Source organism: Microtus oregoni, unplaced genomic scaffold, assembly GCF_018167655.1.
Source record: "Microtus oregoni isolate MIOR12 unplaced genomic scaffold, Mior012 000029F_ref0000214, whole genome shotgun sequence".
NCBI classification, from domain to species: domain Eukaryota; kingdom Metazoa; phylum Chordata; class Mammalia; order Rodentia; family Cricetidae; genus Microtus; species Microtus oregoni.
This window is the reverse complement of record NW_024543088.1, coordinates 8,120,143-8,141,241: the sequence shown is the minus strand read 5'-3', so window position 1 is coordinate 8,141,241 and position 21,099 is coordinate 8,120,143. Positions and strand designations below refer to the sequence as shown.

At 35.3% G+C, this 21,099-nt stretch overlaps 1 protein-coding gene across 1 annotated transcript in view; it reads right to left on the bottom strand.

Annotated features, from left to right (window-relative positions):
- Positions 1-21,099, bottom strand: part of LOC121464659 (zinc finger protein 208-like) — a 241,534-nt gene that overhangs the window by 106,241 nt on the left and 114,194 nt on the right. Inside the window, 3 exon segments of the mRNA XM_041677684.1 lie at positions 1,618-2,933; positions 7,995-8,000; positions 20,458-20,482. Coding sequence (XP_041533618.1) covers positions 1,618-2,933; positions 7,995-8,000; positions 20,458-20,482 — 1,347 coding nt within the window.

Here is a 21,099-nt window from a genome sequence, read left to right as displayed (position 1 = left end):
CTAAATTTTTCTAAAAACTGCAAAGGAAGTGGGAAAAAAGAACTCATATGCTATAGTCACTGTAAAATAAGACATCCCAGGTACTGTGGATCCTATAATGATAGATATGACTGAAAATTTACCATAGACATACCAGCTGAATCACTCCTGGATATGCATACTTATCATAGTGAGTTCACTATGCTGAATCACATATGCGTGAGTTTGTGTGTTATCACTGCACTTCATATAACAGATGATTCAAGGAATGACCTTGGGCTTCTTAGACCATTATATCTAAATATATAGATAAGGAAAATGTAATATGCATAAATAATGCAAGATAATCAATCAATGAATAAAATTATAGAAAAATTATATGTCTCAAGAAAATTGTTGAAACTATGGTTCATTAAGTCAAAGAAATAGACAACTCTCCAAAATACAAATAACACTCTTCTTATCTCATAAATGGAATTTAGAAAAAATATAAAAAGTGGATGAAAATTTTTGCAGAATTGAGAGGGCAAATATTTTAGATGGAAGGAGTATAACAGGGAAACAATGGGGTGTATACAAACACATTACTTATTTTATATAATTAAAATGTACCAAATAAGATAAATTTTGTACTTATGATATCCTACATCCAACTCTATTATATACCACAATATCTGTTCTCTTTCAAGTTTATGTCCTTTATTCATGCACTGCTATATTGATACATAAATTTGTATATACATATGTTCCTAATTACAAGGGGACCAATCCATAAAAGGTTATAATTCTATATGTTTTCAGGCATATTGTCCATTGCTTACTGAACAATTAGTTTATGTGTTTCTCTCTGGAGAGTCCACCTCTCCCACTCCCTGCTTTCCTAAATGACTACAGATCTTTGATGTTGTTGCCTTGTAGCTTTTCCTTGTGCAGTTTTCCATGCCCATTGATATCTTCCATCTACCTCACACTTATTTGTACCACAATTATAACAGTTTAAAGTAATCTATGTAGTGTGTCATTCTCTGATCTACCAGCTCATCCATGGAAGTGTTCACACTCACAAAACTCTACTACTAGAGAATAGAATATCAGAAAAATATGTAGTAAAAATTGGGCAAAATGTTTAACTGTTATGTTGCAAAGACACAAATTAAAAGACTTGAATTTTAAAACAAGCTTATATTTATTCAAGAATCACAAAAATCACAGAAAAATAATGTTATATAGAATATAATCTCATTATATAAGCAACCATATGCCAAGAAATTAAATGTGCATCAAGATCTGAACAAGTTTGACATTGGCTGTTTTGTCACACATTATCTTAACATACAGTCAAGAAACGTTATTGGTCTAGAAATACTTACCTATTTATAGTAATTAATTTTTGACTAGTATGTTTACAATAATGATGCACAAATTCTGTTTACACTAAATATTTGATGATAATAAAGTTCAAATCTAGATACAATGTTTCTAAATTCATAAGAACTGTGTAGCTATCTAAGTATTGACTAAGATTTGAAAATGAATTGAAGGATGTGAGTCTGTGAAATAAGTTGGGTAATGCATGAAGATCTGTACAATGAATTAATGTAAGGTACACTAACATGTTTCATGAAATGTTACAGTTACATGCATTTTGTGATGCTTTCTAAGACTTGAATTTGTTTTAAAGTCCTTGCCACATCCTTTACATTTGTAAGGTTTTTCACCAGTATGGAATTTGTGATGATTGTGAAGAGATGAGAGCTGGGTAAAGGACTTGCCACATTCTTGACATTTGTATGGTTTCTCACCAGTATGAATTCGTTGATGGTTATGAAGAACTGAGGCCCTGGCAAAAGACATGCCACATTCTTGACACATGTAAGGTTTTTCACCAGTATGAGTTCTGTGGTGAATATGAAGATTTGAGAGCTGGATAAAGGACTTGCCACATTCTTGACATCTGTAAGGTTTCTCACCAGTATGAGTTCTGTGATGTTTCTGAAGATCTGAGGCACTGGTAAAGGACTTGCCACATTCGTTACATCTGTAAGGTTTCTCACCAGTATGAATTCTGTGATGAATATGAAGATGTGAGAACTGGGTAAAGGACTTGCCACATTCTTGACATTTGTATGGTTTCTCACCAGAATGATTTCTTTGATGATATAGAAGAGTTGCGGCCCAGGTAAAGGACTTTCCACATTCTTGACACTTGTAAGGTTTCTCACCAGTATGGATTCTGTGATGAATATGAAGATGTGAGAACTGGGTAAAGGACTTGCCACATTCTTGACATCTGTAAGGTTTCTCACCAGTATGAATTCTGTGATGAATATGAAGATGTGAGAACTGAGTAAAGCATTTTCCACATTCTTGACATCTGTAAGGTTTCTCACCAGTATGGGTTCTGTGATGTTTCTGAAGATCTGAGGCCCTGGTAAAGGACTTTCCACATTCTTGACACCTGTAAGGTTTCTCACCAGTATGAATTCTGTGATGAATATGAAGATTTGAGACCTGGGTAAAGGACTTGCCACATTCTTGACATCTGTAAGGTTTCTCACCAGTATGGGTTCTGTGATGTTTCTGAAGATCTGAGGCCCTAGTAAAGGACTTGCCACATTCTTTACATCTGTAAGGTTTCTCACCAGTATGAATTTTTTGATGAGATAGCAGAGTTGAGTTCTGGGTAAAGGACTTTCCACATTCTTGACACCTGTAAGGTTTCTCGCCAGTATGAATTCTGTGATGAATATGAAGATTTGAGACCCGGGTAAAGGACTTGCCACATATTTGACACTTGTAAGGTGTCTCACCAGTATGGATTCTCTGGTGAGATTGAAAGTTTGAGTGATGGATAAATGACTTGCCACAATCTTTACATTTGTATGCCTTCTCTTTGGAATTAATTCTCTTATGCATAGTGGGGCATGCATATCTGTTGAAGCACTTTCCACATTCTATATAATTGTTTTGTCTCTCTTCATTTTGATTGTTGATATAATGCCTCCCTTGTTTCTGGTCATGCTGAAACAAAAAGAAGTTGTGTTACAATCAAAATCATCCTTACACTTATCTTGTATGTATTGGCTCTTAGAAAAAACAGACTTCTTCTATGAACTTATATAATGAGAAAAGACATATGGTGATTTCATTTTTGGGAATTTGTCACTTTAAGAAGAGGATTCTAGAAACTATTCTTATAAGAGTTCCTAGGAAAGGCTTTAATAAGATCAGTAAATGTGTAACATTTCTCATGACTCAAAATTCTTTGATATATTTTCAGTCTCACTTGATTGAGAAAAACTTCTCATGTTTATCTCAGGAATATCTTGTAACGAAAATGTAATATTGTTGAGAAAATTGTAGTGAATGTTTAATAGAATACACGTCATTCAATTTTCAGATTTTTCAACATTCTTTGTAGAAAAAAAGTGTTTTAAAATTTATTTGTATTTTTTTAAAGAAGAAAATGCTTCTGAAATTGTAAGCGATCTAATGTGAAATCTTTCCAGATAAGGTAGAAATTATTGACCTTTATTTCTAGGACCACCCAGGATGGCTGATGAATAGAGATTATTTCAATCACGACATAATCCATTCTCTTTTCTTTCTTCATCAAATATTGAAATCCTCCTTAAATGGAAGGTTTTAAAGTCACTACTTACCGCTATTCCTGATACCAACTTCTGGATACAATCTTGTCGATTCTCTTGTGAAAATAAGTCTTGTGTTTGATAAGAATATAAAACTGGAAGAAAGAAAAATATATAATTATCTGAATTAGTATACTTAGGTGAAAGTTTTTCAGATATATGTGACACAATTTTATGTACATGTAGACATATATTCAAGATAGAATATTATATAAAGTAAATTTCAAATCCTTTATTCTAATGATACAATCTTCTAAATGTAAATGGATAGAATACCTTTATAACATATATTAAATACATTAGAAAATGAAAGGATTGAATTTATGTTAATAAGTGATTCCAAAGATAATTTTCAACATAATAAATGAGATTATGGTGTTTTGAGTGAAATGACCCTATATAATCCGATATCTGAATACATAGTCCAATGTTGGTAGATATTTATGGGTAGCTTAAAGAGGTATCAACTTACTGGAATACTTATGTCCTTGGACACTGGTTTTGAGAATTTTAAAGCCTTCTTATAACAACAGTGAGCTATCTACTTCCTGTTGTGTTTCTAGATGGGACCTCTCACTGCTGCTCTAGCCCCTTGCCAACTGCTACCTCTTATTCATCGCTATGGATCTTTCTTCCATATATTGCCTTTATCTTGGAGTTTTATCACAGCAATAGATAATAAGTAACTAATACAAAGACTATTACCAAAGTACAAAAAATTACAGTCATAAAATTGAATTATCTTAATGGATTTTACTCTTCTCTACACTCTCTTGAAATGAAAAAATTGAGTAGTATTAAGGAATAAGGCAGAATATTAATTAATAAGGAGAGAGCAAATGATGAACTGGAAACTGTTACTACTAACTGGTCTACAGAAAATCAAGTATACCCCAAGGAAGAGATCCATAAAATTTTAAACATCAAGGAAATTCACTAGGACTGATTTATTTTTATCATAGATACATTTACTCTTTTTCTTATACAGAAAATAGATGTTTTAATAAAATATATTCTGACTATGACTTTTCATCCCTCAAATGCCCTGAGATCATCCCATCTTTACTTATGTCTACATTTACCCAATTTCAGTCACTTCTTAGAAAAAAATATGCATCTAAAGGATAACAATAAAGTAAAATAATCAGAATCAAAGAAATCAGATAGGATCAGAGAAGAATGGGAAATAAAGAAAAAGCACAGTAGTATTTGTAGAGAGTAAGACACACATTTGTACCCCCAAAATTGCATAAACAAAGTAAAACAAAACTTTTGAAGGTGTAATGTACATAAATATATTGTAAGGTCAAAAAAAAACTAAATACATTCCCAAACTTAATATTATGGAGGGAAAATAATGTACAAAAATTCCATTGAGTTGTGTGGTGATATCCTTCAAGTGTTGGTTATGGGGAATTCCTGTAAGTGTTACTTTTATCCCCACTGAGAATCTCTTAGAGAAAACTATTTTTTCTTTGGGGACTTATGGTCTGTTCGAAATAGCTTAGGTAAGATTAGGATTAAATGCTCTTATTTTTCAAGTGCATTTTTCTAGATTCTTTTACAAAATGAATGTAATAGATGAGTGGACATAAGTTAGTATCTACAATCTGATTTTTTGATCAGTATGTCTGTCTTTCAGACATACCATTATTTACAAAACCTAATTATTATAAAAATGTCATAGAATTTAAAACTATGAATGGTATATTGTTTATAGTTTTATTTTTCATGGTTGTTTAAGCTATTGTGAGGTTTTTGCTTACTTGTATCTATATGAGACTGAAAACTGTGGTTTTGAGATCTGAGAAGAATTGTGTTAGAATTTTGATAGGGTTTTCACTGAATCAGTATATTACTATATCAATTGACCAATCCTTGAGCATGTGTATTTTTCCATCTTACAATATCTTTTCCATTCATATCTTCAATGTCTTAAAGTTTTTATAAAGGTCTTTCACTGTTTTAGTTCAAATTACCCAAAACTATTTTTGAGGTTATTGTGAAAGGCATCATTTCCCTGAGTTCTATTTAAGTCTTTTCTCATTTGTATATAGGAAGGCTACTCATTTTTGTTAGTTAATTTGGCAATCCTTATACTTTGTGAAGGTGTTACTAAGTTGTACAAGTTTCTTCATAGAGTTCTTACAGTCCTTTATATATAAAAACATAGCATCTGCATATAACATTATTTTGATTTGTTCCTTTGCTATGAATCACTTCTAGATCTTCTTGATTTGTGTTCTTGTTCAATAAGATTTCAAGTACTGTATTGAATACATATAGAGAGATTAAGTACTCTTGCATTGTTCACTTTTTTAGTGGAGAGGCTTTGAATTCTCTACATTTAGTTTGATGTTGGCTATAAACTTTCTGCGAATTGCATTTCTTAAGTAGAGGTATATTTCTTGTATCCCTAATATCTCCAAGACTTCTATCAAGAAGGGCAGTTAATATTGCCAAAGGCTTTTCTGCATCTAATAAGATGAACTTCTGGAATTTGACTTTAAGGTTGTACAAGTGGTAGATTACATTTATTGATTTTGAATTTTTCATCTCTCCCTACATGTCTTGACATAAAGCCTATGGTAGATTATCTTTTTGATATGTTCTTAGATGTAGGTTGCAAATATTTCAGTGGGGACATTTGTATATAAGTTCATAATGAAATTGGCATGTATTTTACTTACATTTTGGGTGTATATGTGGTTTAGTTATCAAGGTAGCTGTCCTCATAAAAAGAATTTCACAGTGTTCTGCTGTTTTTATTTTGTAGAATAATTTGAGGAGTATTCATGTTAATTCAAGAAGCATTATTAAAAGATAGAAGGTACCACCTACTACATTATTCTGCTTGGTATTAAAATTATTTTTAATGTCCTATTGGTTTACCCACAGACTGTTGCATCTGTAAGCCTTCATTCCCAAATTCTGGCAGAATTTTACAACTAAAGGTGACTCATAGGTAGACATGGTCCAAACAACAAGAAAATACTTAATTTTAATGAGTATGTTTATAACATACTTATTCCATGGACTGTTCAGAGCTCATTCGGCACAGAGTGATAATACATAACAAGGCAGGAAGTCATGAATGAGTATAAGAAAATAGTGCTTTCTGTACACAACATGACAGTCGCCCATGTAAACTCAAGTAATTAGGATAGAATGTATCAGACATGAGCAATCCGAAACCAGATTAAAATCCTTGGGAGACAGTGAGAAGGGGCCTGGAGATCTATGCCTTGCTGAGAAGCTACTATTATCTTAAAGATGCTTGGAGATAGGGAATATTGTTGATTTTAAGAATGTGCAATCCTGATTGTTCAACCATATTGTAGGTCATGTAGGCTCAACACCCAGAATTTTATGGAGGTTTCAGATTGAACTCTGTGAATATAAAAAAAGAAGAAGAAAAAACCAAAGATGTCTGGAGGAAGTGGAACATAGGAAGAGTGGAGAGTTGAATTTGGTCAAATGACATTGCAAGGTATTCTTAAATCACTAATAAAAGTATTAAAAGTAAAATATATAATTTTGTGGGTATATAAATTTGTTTCCCCAAACAAATTATAATACAGATATAAAACACAAATGAAAACAAGTGCATATACAACATTTATGTGGATATTAACATATAAATTATGATATTCAGAGATTAGTAGGTGGCAGTACATTAGACCAATAACATGAATGACACTAAACTAGTCTTAACTTCTAAAGAATATTTTGCAGAACTAGAAAAAGTTACCTTTTTAGTTCTGCAGTATCTGACATATATAATGAACTCTACATTCCAAAATGAATACAACTATAAGATTTATGTTTCCTGATTATATGTGAGACTACATAACAGTGAAAACCATGTGATTCTGTCATGAGAGCAGACAAACAGACATGAACAGGTCCAAAGCAATACTCCTTCAAACACTGTGAAACTTTTTAATGATAATTTTCATTTCAATATTGCTCATTTGAGGGCCTGGTAATGTTCAAAAATATGGCAACAAAACATTTTACTTCTGCTTTATAGATAAATTAATTATTCAAAGTGAATTCTTATGTCGTTTTCCTTATAAAGTAATTTGGAATAATCATTCAATGTGAATTTTTACATAATTTTAGGTAGAAATATTTGTGCATCTCTTACAGGGATAGGGAGCCTAACATAACCACACAGAAACACTGCTTGGCCATTTGTTCTAGCCTCCTATTGGCTAACTCTCACATTTTGATTTAACCCATTATTATAAATGTGTGTTTACCACAAGGCCATGGCTTACTGGGAAGATTTAGCATATCTGACCTGGTGTCTTTATGGTGACTCTCCCAAACTGACTCTGATTTTCTCCTCCCAGAATTTACCTTCGCCTTCCTACGTTCTGCCCTAGCAGGCCAAGCAGTTTTTATTTTTTTAAAGATTAACCAATGAAAACATAATGGTTCTCCTACACCATGCATCCCACTTCAGGGCAGAATTTCTCCATGCCCTAGGTTTCCCGCGTGTGCCAATGCTTCATTATGATTACCTTGTTCATTGCCTTCTGCCTCTCGTATGTTCACATTCCAGGGCTCATTGCTTTGCTCAAGAAAGCTGATCAGGTCTGGTTTTGACACTGAAAGACCTGCATATTGGAAGAGACCTATGACCATAACTTGGGATAACAATAAAACACATGGATTTCTCATAAACCACCATGCTGATTATATAAGATGGCCTATAATTTAAAATTCCAAATATGATTTTCTTATTGCTATCTCCAAATATTTTAACACACTCAAAAACATTTTTGTTAATATTGTATACCTTGAGTTTCCTTGTAAATTACTACTGGATCAAATGCAAACACATTATGAATCATCAAGATGCTAATCAATATATAATCTATGATGTGTCTTAAAACTAAAATGTATTATGAAAGTTTGAATGATAAATATCATCTCCAGGGGTCAGGAATATATTGACAAGATAAAGTTACACAAAAAATCTTGATTTACATAATGAACTCCAAGATTTTTTTTAATTGGCAAATAAAAGTGAGGCAGACAATTCAGACATAGATGTAAAACATCCTTGTAGATACAAATATGATAAAGAAGGAATCAGGAAAGAAAAATGTCTCACCCACAGAGACCATGTTACTGTAGTTCTCCAACATGACTTCCCTGTACAAAGCCCTTTGTGCAAAATCAAGGCAGTCCCACTCATCTGGAGAGAAATCAATTGCCACATCCTGGAATGTCAAGATTCCCTGTCATGAAAGGAAAGAGTTTACCAAATGCCCACGTAAAAATTTCTTTACTTAGACTAAGGATACAAGAGTTCATCCCAAAATTTGATGTGTTTTTGCTTATCATTATTCTAAAAGACATACTCCAAATACAGTCTATATTAAAAATCTGTGTGCTGGAAGTATTAAACCAAGTAGGAAAAGTTAACCTTCAGATATCTGGGCCTACATGGGCGATGAGAATGGGAGCCAGATTATCTTCATGTGAAGTTCCAGACTTCACCTGTGCCCTTAATTATCTATCCTCATGGCAAATTTTTCCTTAGAACCCATAGGCTGAATAAATATGAGCTGTAAAGCTGCAACCATGCGGGCATACACTGGTGTCAAATAAAAATATGTCAAACATAAGATGTGTAGCAAAGGCAGAATTTCCATATCCAAGAAAGAAGCAGAAATTTCTACTGCATATGATTCCAATGACATTAGTGGGAAGACCATGGAATGGCTGACACCTGTGTATGGCGAGGTATAAAGAGACAAATTTCTAAGTCCTGAATCAGTGCTGGGAATCTGTGGGTAGATTTATAAAGGACAAGTAAAGGATGTAGATTGTGTAGCTGATGCATGGCTTGGATCTGCTGGCATCCAAAACTGACTCTTCCCTACAGGTTCCCATCACTGCTTCAAGAACACAAGAACCATATGAACTAAAGTACAATAATTTATACAGCAAAATTTCCAAAGAATCAATAAAAACACCAGCAAAATAATTAAACATTTTGTGATCAGCAATCCCGTAAATTTGGTATTCTAGATTAGATATAATATTACAAACAGCACATTGCCTTTCATCAATTTTTTTCTCCATGATTCATCATGGAGAATATAGGATAAAAAAAAAACAAACCACCAAGAACATGTCCTAATGGACAGTATAATTATATTCTTCATCATACATTTTTGTGTTGTCTCTTTCCTATTCTAATTCGTTAACATATTCATGATCACTTAACTACACCTTAAATATTTTTTATGTTATTTACTGTTTTGTTTTTTAATTGTGCTTTATGATTTTTTCTGTATGTTTCTGTAGTACACTATTTTCTTCCATTGTTCTAGTCACATCCTGGGCAGATGTACTGCTGACTTGAAGACACCACAAATGCAATCCCAGACTACTAAAGCCAGCAAAGATTTAAATCACCATTGGCAAACAAGATAATCCATGAGAAATCAGATTTAAACAATACCTATCCACAAATCCAGCACTACACAAGTACAAGAAGGAAAACTCTGACCAAACAAAGCTACCTGCACACATACAAATACATACAACATCATATAACCTCACACCAACAAAACCAAAAGAAGGGAAGCGCTTTCATAAAAAACTAACAGGATTAAAAAACAGTGGTCATTAATATCTCTTAATACCAATGAACTCAATTCACCTATTGAAAGTCACAGGCTAAGAGAATGATTATGACAGCATGATCCAGCCTACTGCTGTATACAAGAAACATACTTCAACCTCAAACACATATATTAACTCAGAGTAAATGGTTGGTAAATGATTTTCCAATCAAATGGACCTAAGGAATAAGTGGGTGTAGCTCTTTTAATATCTAACAAAATAGACTTCAAACTACAATCAATCAAAAGACATGGAAAAAAACATCTTATACTCATAACAGGACCAATCCATCGAGGTGAAGTCTCAATCCTGAACATCTATGCCCCAAATACAAGAACACCCACATATGTAAAAGAAACATTACTAAAGATTAAATTGTAAGTCAAACCCCACACACTAACAGTTGGGGACTTAAACACCCCATTCTCCCCAATGAACAGATAAAGTAGACAAACCTAAAAGAGAAATAAGAAGACTAACAGATTAATGAATCAAATGTAATTTACAGACACATACAGATCATTCCTCCCAACATGAAAGAATATACCTTCTTCTCAACACCTCACAGAACCTTCTCTAAAATTGATCACATACTTGGTAGCAAAGCAAATCTCAACAGATACAAAAAATGGAGTAACCCCCTGGATCTTATTGGACTGTGGTTTAAGATTAGAATTCAACAGTAACACTAATTTCTGAAAACACACTGAACATGGAAAATAAACAGTGCTCTACTGAATCACCCCTGGGTCTCAGGAAGCTATAAAGAAAGAAATCGAAGACTTCCTAGAATTCAACAAAAATGAAGGCATAGTGTACCAAAACCTATGGGACACTATGAAAGCAGTGCTAAAAGGATAGTTTGTAGCATTAAGTGCCAAAATAAAGAATCATTAGGTCATACTACAAAAGCCTATACTCCACAAAATTGATGGACAATTTTTAGATAGATACCATCTACCAAATTTAAAACAAGACCAGGTTGACAATTAAAAAAGACGTACAAACTGCAAGGAAATAGATGGTGTTATCACAAACCTCTTAACCAAAAAATCCCAGAGTTCAATGGTTTCTGTGCAGAATTCAACAAGAATTTCAAAGAAGAGCTAATACCTACAATCCTCAAAGTGTCCAATATAATAGAAACAGAAGGAAAATTGTCAAATTCTTTTTTTGAGGCCCAGTTACCTTAATACCAAATCCACACAAAGACACACCAAGAAAGAGAATTACAGACCAATCTCACCCCTGAATATTGATCCAAAAATACTCAATAAATAAATGTGCACTCCTTTATTTCCAACACTCGGGAGGCAGAGGCAGATGGATCTCTTTGAGTTCGAGGCCAGCCTGGTCTAAAAGAGCTAGTTCTAGGACAAGCTACAAAACTACAGTGAGACCTTGCCTCAAAAAACCAAAAAAAAAAAAAAATACCCAACCATTCCAAAAAACCCTGGAAACCTGAACCCAAGGAAACAATAAATAAAAATCACCCACCAGGATCAAGTCAGTTTCATTGCAGGACTCATGGATTGTTTAATGTATAAAAATCTATTAATGAAACCCACCACAAAATAAACTGAAAGATTATTATATGAGTATTATCTCATCAGATGCTGATAAAGCATTTGAAACCCCTTTATGATAAAGGTCTTGAGAGAACTGGGATACAAGGACCATATCTAACCATAATAAAAGCAGTACACGGTAAGACAACAGCCAACATCAAATTAAATGGAAAGATAGGCAAGGGGATTACACCAAAATTAGAGACAAGACAAGGCTCTCCACTCTTTCCATATCTATTCAATATAGTTCTTAATGTTCTAGCTAGAGTGATCAGAAAACAAAAAGATATCAAGAGGATATAAATTGGAAAGAAAGAAGTCAAACTTTTGTAATTTGCATATTATATGACAGTATACATACATGACCCCCAAAACTCTACTAGGGAACTTCTACAGATTAATAATAATAATAATAATAATAATAATAATAATGATAATAATAAATAATATTGAAGGATCAAGATCAACTAAAATAATAAGTAGCCCTCCTATATACAAATAATAAAGAATCTGAGAAATAATTCAGAGAAACATCGCCCTTCACAAAAGCCACAAATCGCATAAAATATCTTGTGGGTAACACTAACCAAACAAGGGAAAGTCCTGTTGGACAAGAACTTTAAATCTTTGAAGAAAGAAATTGGAGAACACCAGAAAATGGAGAGATCTCCCATGCTCTTGTATAGGTAGGATCAACATAATAAAAATGGCAATACTACCAAAAGCAATCTAATGATTCAATGCAATCCCCATCAAAATCTCAAAAGAAATCTTAACAGACCTTGAAAGAACAATAATCAACTTCATATGAGAAAACAAAAAACCCTGGATAGCCATAAAATTCCTGTACAATAAAGAACTTCTAGAGACATCAACATCCCTGACATCCAGCTATATTACAGAGCTACAATAATGTAATGGTCTGGTATTGGTATTAATCAGACTGTTTGACCAATGGAATAGCATTGAAGATCTGTATATTAATCGACACACCTACAAATACCTAATTTTTAACAAAGAAGTTAAAATTATACAATGGAAAAAAGAAAGCATCTTCAACAATCCATGCTGGCATAACTGGATGTCAACATGTAGAAGAATGAAAATAGATTCTTATCTATCCTCAAGCACAAAACTCACGTCCCAATGGTTTAGAGACCTCATTATAAATCATACTACACTGAACCTGATAGAAGAGAAAGTGGGAAGCAGCTTTTAATTCAAGGGCACAGGAGAGGACTTCCAAAATATAATAACCCCAGCAACACAATACTGAGAAAAACAGTAAATAAATGGGACCTCCTAAAACTGAGAAGCTTCTGTAAATCAAAAATCACAGTCCATAAGATAAAAATGCAGCCTAGAAAATGGGAAAATATCTTCACAAACCCCACATCAGACAGAAGACTGTGATTTCCAAAATGTATACAGAACTCAAACAAATAGACATCAAAATGCTAAATAATACAATTTTAAAAAGGGGTATAGATCTAAACAGAGAATTTAAATAGAAGAATCCCATGTGGCCTAAAGACTGTTAGGGGAATGGTCAACACCCTTAGCCATCAGGGAAATGCAAATCAAAATGACTCTGAGATTCCATGTTACACCTGTCAGTATGTGTAAGATCCAAAACACCAATCAAAGCCTATGCTGGAGAGTATGCAAAGTTAGAGGATCAGTCCTCCATTGTGGGAGGGAATGCAAACTTTTAAAACCACTCTAGAAATCAGTATGGAAAGTTCACAGAAAATTGGGATTCACCTACCTTAGAACCCAGCAATGCCACTCTTCTCCATATGTCCAAATAATGCTCAATCATACTACATGGACATTTGTACAACTATGTTCATATCTTCATTAAAGCCTTAATCGTAATAGCCAGAACCTAGAAACAACCTAGGTGTCCCTCAACCAAAGACTGGAAAAAGAAAATGTGATACATTTGCACAGTGGAGAACCACTCAGTAGTAAAAGACATTGGCATCTTGGAATTTGCATGCAAATGGATAAAACTAGAAAAACAATCCTGATTGAGGTAACCCATACCCAGAAAGATGAGTATGGTATGCATTCACACATAAGGGGATTTTATCTGTAACAAAATTCTACAGTCCATGACCCCAGAGAAGTCAAGTAACAAATAGAATCCTAAGAGAAATAGATAGATCTCTGAGAAAATTGGGAGCATGTAGGTGGGAGAACGGACGTTAGAAGGGGAGGAGGAGGTGAGAAATGAATGAGGGAAGGGAACTAGAGGTAACTGGATATTTGAGACTGGGAAAAGACAGTGACAGAGAACACAGAAGGAGATATCTTAATTGTGGGAGCCTTTTATGGGGCTAGCAAGAAAACTGCCACTAAAGAAATTCCCAGGAATCCACTAGGATGACCCCATCTAAGACCCTCACTGGAGATAGTGTCAGAATTGGTCTTGCCCTCCAATCTGATTGATGACTATCACAAATGTCACCATAGAAACTTGGTCGAGCAACTGATGGAGGGAGAGGCACAGATCTGCTGTGGAGCACTGGGTTGATCTTCCAAAGTCCAGTTGAAGAGTGAGAAGAGTGAGAATATGAGCAAAGAGGTCAAGACCATGATGGGCATACCTGCTGAAACAGCTTGCCTGAGCTGAAAGAAGCTCACCAAATTTGGCTAGATAGGAAAGGAACCAGCAGAGGACTTAGTTAGGACTTCTGAATGTGGGTGACATTTGTATCTCTGGGGCTGACTGGGGGGGCCACTGGCAGGTGGCCAGGATTTATCCTTACTGCTTCTAATGACTTTTTGAACACATTCTCTTTGGAGGGATACCTTGCTCATCCTAGATGTAGTATGAAGGACTTGGTCCTTTCTCAAAGCAACATACCTTACCCTCTTTGAGGAGTTGATGATGTGGAGAACAGGGGGTAAAGTGGAAGGAATAGGAAGAGGGGAGGGAGGGACACCTGGGATTGGTACATGAAATGAAAAAAAAAGATAGTTTATAATAAAAAATTAAAAATAGGAGTAATCTAGTGTGTAAGACCCAAAGATGATGTAGAATAACAATACCCCCACATCCTTCCACACAAGGACACATGGACTAGCAGAAATAGAGGCAGTATACACAGGACATGTAGTTATGCCCCATATTTGGTACTAGAAATGAAATAAGAATTGGACTCATGCACAGATCCCTAACCCAGAATCTATCTCTGATTCATAACCATTTGCAAATGAAAATTTAGTTTTTCAAGGAATTGTCACTAGGATAAGAACTACTCCCAAAAGTATGCTACAAGCCAAACCTCAAAAACTTCAACAGCGAGTTTGGCAGTGGTGGTGCACACCTTTAATCCCAGCCCTCAGGAGGCAGAGGCAGGTCGATCTCTGTGAGTTTGAGGCCAGCCTGGTCTACAAGAGCTATTTCCTGGACAGGATCCAAAGCTACAGAGAAACCCTGTCTTGAAAAAATACCCCCCCCCGAATTTAACAGCATCTTGGAGATTCCTTGTCTCATAATGTCATGTCAGAACTTTACATCATCTCTTTCTTTTATATCTTATCTTATTTATACATTTTCCAGTTTGAGTGTTTTGGGGGATTCTGTTTCTTTTGGCTTTTCTTGGGGTATTTTTTTTCTAATTTTTTTCTATTATTCTGTGGTAGTTTTGTTTTATCTTACTACATCAGAGTATATATTTTTTATTATTATTATCACTTAGAAATCAGTTTTTTTTCTTGTGAGAGAAAGAAAGGGGTTGCATCTGGATGGGAAAATGATGGGGAGGAATTGGTCATAGTAGAGTTGAAACAAATACAACTAGGAAATAATTTAAGGAAACCTGTTTTCAGTAGAAGTATTAAGTTTAGAAAACATATAAATAGACCGCTATTTTTTAATATTCATATGAAAACTACTGTGTTCATTGGGGAAATGTGTGGAGATCCCATGCTAGGTAGTTTCCAACGCAAAAAATCAAATATAAATAATTAGAGAGAAGTTCATTTTCTACAAAAGATGTGATAGTTTATGTTCATCACTTGGCAATGCTTCAAAATAATTTATTACTGATAATATGAATTCAACATATCCTGACTATAGAATCAAACACTGTATATGAATCCAGGAACAAAGCAACCAAACTAGTGATCTCTGAAGTGGTAGACAGTGTTACAGAGAACCTAACACAGGTGAATGAATTCAACATCAATACATTAAGGATAACTGATGACAGCTTTTCACAAAAAGAGTCACATCATTATTGCTGGGATAGTGATTGCCCAAGGAATAAAGCATGGAAACTCTAGTGTGAATACAACAGCATCACTTTTATGCCATGCATAAGCTACGTATATCTGCCACCTTCCAGATTCTCAAGTGAATTCCATATATATGTAGTTTTGTTTTTCACAAGACTATGCCATTCCTAAGTCTACTTTTTCATAACTGAAAAAGTTTTGCTAGGCTACACATTTCATGTGAACGAGCATGCATTTTTCATAAACCAGTAAACCAAGAGAGCCCCGTGCAGAAATCAATCCATATATTTGCATTTTCTATTGTTTTATGAGGATGTGAGTTGGTCTCTGGAGGAATTGAGCATCAGGAAACTGCAATATTCCTCTGTCACAGTGGTATTTCCAATGATAAGCATCATCAGTTCATTGAGGATCTATGTCTTCAAAAAACAAACAGACAAGAACAAAACAAAACAGTGGGAATTTGATCCCGTTTAAATTGTATATATTTAAAGACTCAATTATAGCTGTCATAATTTAGCACAGACTCACAAATATCAATAGAAATAAACTCCTTAGGGAAGACTATGAGAAGCAGAGAAAATGTGCAACATAAATATATCAACTTTGTAGAAGAAATTGAGCATAGCTGCTGTGCAGAGACATACTTACTGTAGAACCATCCATCTCTTCTGAACTTCCATTCCTGGATTCTCTCTAGAGGATTTGCTTTTTAAAAAGTATCACTAAATACCATTCACCTGTTACACGCACACTCACCATCTGCAGAGCCTCAAAAATAAGGAACTATTTACTCCTGGCTTGGTTAAACAGATACTCATGAAAACAAGAGAGATTAAAATGCTGAGTTTTTCCCTTGCTGAGTTCAAGAGGTCTGCTCAGCAGTGAGATCTTTGGCTGCACTGGCTTGTTGTACTCAATCAAAGCAAAGCAGCAGTGGGGAAAGGAAAGCTGAACTCAATATCTTATGGAGATCAAAATCTTATGAAGCTTATCATACTTCTACCTCGGTTTTACTGGGAAGATTCACAAAGATGTTGGGGCTGCTAATTAGATTGACAAATAGAAGCTGTGGAATGAAACACAAGTGAAAGCAATTTTATTTCCACATGCAGTTGTTTGTGACTTTGAAATTTTGAGAGAACTGCAAGTATTTTTGGCTTTTTTTTTAATGGAAGCTGTAGAGTTCAAAATGCTTCAACACTAGACATTGTTCATTAAGCATGTAGAATATTACCACAGGATGTTATGATAGATTCTTATGGACTCATATATTCTGATATGAAAAGCAAATACTGAGATTTTTATAATGCCCATGAGGACCTACTGTTAGGAGCCCTCTTTTTCCTTAAACACGAGTAACAAACCGCTATATGTGAAGGATGTGGGGATAGGTAAAGAAGGACGCCTAGTAAGTAAGAATGGAAACTTTGAAGTTCGGGTTTCACACTCCTTACTCATTTCACTGTCACAAGGAGACAGTAGACTCCATTAGAACCTGAGGTAGCACAGAGAGACCGTGTACACGCACAACACAACCAGAGACTACGGTTTGAAAAACATTCTGTTCCTTGTGCCTTATTCTTGCTGTCCTTTGTACAGAGGGTTTTTATTTGTTTGTCTCTCCTCTCTGACCATTTAAAAATGCTTTACACTGATGCTGAACTATTTACCAAACACATTTGGTCTTTCTGACAAATTGACAGTTTCTACTGTTTGAAAAATTTAGTTATGTCTCCCAGTGTAATAAGTGTAATGGATTTATTTATCAGTTTTTTCCCGAAAGCTTTACTATCAGCTGCTTCTTCTCTTACTCAGAAGCAGCTGAATGTTTATAAACACGTGTTTCTAGATGTTTGACACAGTAAATATCTCTCTTCACTGTTTGTGATCTCAAGCTAATCTAATGTGTACTATTAAAAGGAATGAATGACATTCACCCTTGAGAGTTTATTCATGAGAAAATATTTTGTAAGCATGCTAAAAAATTAATAAATTGTTAAATTAAATTTATTAAAGCACTGTAAAAATCCTACATGATACTTAAAACCATTTCCTTCCATATTGTGTGTTTTCAAGATAGTTATTTGAGATATAATAATCATGGGTTTGTGGAAGAAAATCATTGTTTAATAAACACTCCTAGGGAATAATATTATAAGTTCTCTCAGGAAACACATAGGCCAAACCTTTAAAGTTGAGAATGTTTTTACATGTTAAATAAATCTCATCTAATTCATGTTTTTGGATATATGACACACCACAACATAAGTTTATTCCAAACAACACCGACACAATTAAGTTCATGGACTCATGATTTTTAGTTCACTTTTGGAGAAGGTAAATTATTTTCAGTTTTTAAAGATAGCCGAGTGATTTGAGACAGACTGAACATAACTGAAGGTTTTTACTGTTACATATTAATAACACATTAGTTTCTTTGGTTTATGACTTTTGATTCTTAAAGATATACTAAATTTGAAAACAAGCACACAAAGGAGAAAACTATTGTGGGAAAACCCATCCAAATTAACAATCCACACTCCCGCCTGTAGTCAACACCTTTGGAATGAGAAAAAAAGGAAAAATATAGGTGCTGAGGATTTCCATCCAGATGAGTGAGGGTGTACAGGGCCCCTTCACCTCCTGCTACAGGGGCTTCTTTGTTCCAAATGACCCTGCCGTCCCCCCAAGTTTGTGCTTTTGTCTTTGGGGGTCGTTGGACTACCAGGAGTCCCTGTTCCTCTAATGAGGAGATCCATCCAGACTGGCCATTGGCCCAGGAACAGTTCCTACTCCTGCACTGAGGAGATCCACCCAGAGAGTCAGTCATAGCAAAGATTGGAACAAGACACCAAGACTCTCCTGGCTGCATTTGAAGGAAGAGATGGGCATGCACCAATGCAAGAATTCCTCCAACAACCTGAAAGGCAACATGACATCACCAGAATCCAGGGATCATGCAACAAGAAGAATTGAACACCCTACTCAAGAAGAAGTAGAAGAAATCCACTTTATTATGAGAAGTTCTGTAAAGCAAAGGGCACTGTCACTAAGACAAAAAGGCAACCCACTGACTGGGAGAAGATCTTCACCAACCCTGCAACAGAGAAAGGTCTGATCTCCAAAATATATAAAGAACTCAAGAAACTAGACTTTAAAATGCTAATTAACCCAATTAAAATGGGGCACTGACCTGAACAGAGAATTCTCAACAGAAGAAGTTCAAATGGCCAAAAGACACTTAAGGTCATGCTCAACCTCCTTAGCGATCAGGGAAATGCAAATCAAAATAACTTTGAGATATCATCTTACACCTGTCAGATTGGCTAAAATCAAAAACACCAATGATAGCCTCTGCTGGAGAGGTTGTGGAGGAAGGGGTTTCCACATCCATTGCTGGTGGGAATGCAATCTTGTGCAACCACTTTGGAAAGCAGTGTTTCGGTTTATCAGAAATTCGTGATCAACCTACCCCTGGACCCAGCAATACCACTCCTGGGAATATACCCAAGAGATGCCCGATCATATGACAAGGGCATTTGTTCAACTATGTTCATAGCAGCATTATTTGTAATAGCCAGAACATGGAAACAACCTAGATGTCCTTCAATGGAAGAATGGATGAAGAAAGTGTGGAATATATACACATTAGAGTACTAGTCAGCGGGAAAAAACAATGACTTCTCAAATTTTGCATGCAAATGGATGGAAATAGAAAATAGTATCCTGAGTGAGGTAACCCAGACCCAAAAAGTTGAACATTGGATATACTCGACTTTATTATGAAAATAATTGATCAGGCGAATGAAAGGAGACAGAGTCAGAGACCCGCATAGGAGCACTGGATTGAAATCTCAAGGTCCAAAACGATCTAGTGATGTATCTCATTGTTAGAATGCATAACAAACATGAGCAAAATCCGGGGATTATTGTCATTTTAATAATTACATCAAATCACCAAGGGAGATCTGCTATTTTCTGAAGGGAAATTAAGGAGGACCGGACCAGGGAGAGGTGAAGCAGGCGGTGAAGACCTGAGAGGAGGGTAGGAAGAGGAACTGATGTTGAGATGTAATATATGAGAAAAGATAAAAAGGATGACAAAGAGAACCACTCTTTTGTCATTTATACAGGGATATCCTCTTTCAAAGCTGCACCTAACCATTGATATTACAAGATGCTTTACCCAGAAAGACTTGTGAATGTTCACGGAAATCAACAATTGGATAGGATGTTAGTGAGCTGCTGAATAAGTGGGTAAATGATCGTGTGTGTGTGTGTGTGTGTGTGTTTGTGTGTATTATTACAGATGATGTACAGACTGCACACACTGCTTCCGCCTACCTGCTTCTCCTCGGCACATAGCTCATAGATCTTCTCATTGGCCTCATCACAGAGATTCTTCACCTTCTCACAGAACTCTTGCAGTGAAATCTGCTCCCTCCGTAGCTTTCGGTTCTCTTCTCTCAACATGCTCACTTTTTGCTTCAACTGAGTTCGCTCACTCAGGAGCTGGTTGTGGAGGATGCTGAACCATCACAAAATACATTGTGAGTCCAATCCAGCCAACATCTACCATTCCCACATCATCCATGCAAGGTACTTGTTCCAGGCAGCCCCAGACTAGAGACCACAGTAACCATGCCAGCAAAATATAGTAGCTGGCAAAAGCCAGAGAAGAGCCAAATTCCAGAAAGACTCTGGCTACTTCTGAAATCCCTGACAATAAAAAGATCCATGTACTTCTGAGAGCAGGGTTTGCCTCCTACCACATGTACTTAACTGTTCATGATTGGGAAAACATTATGAGGTTGAGAAGTAGAAGGCAAATATTCTCTATGGGAGGACAAAAGACCCAAGAGAAATATATTCCATCTATGGGTACCGTTAGATCACCTCTTAAAACCCTCCCAGAGCTCCCACGGACCCACAGATGCTTGACACCCACATCATGGTGCGGATAGATTTTCTATGTAGAGGGTCCTTTGGCTTGCAGGACAATG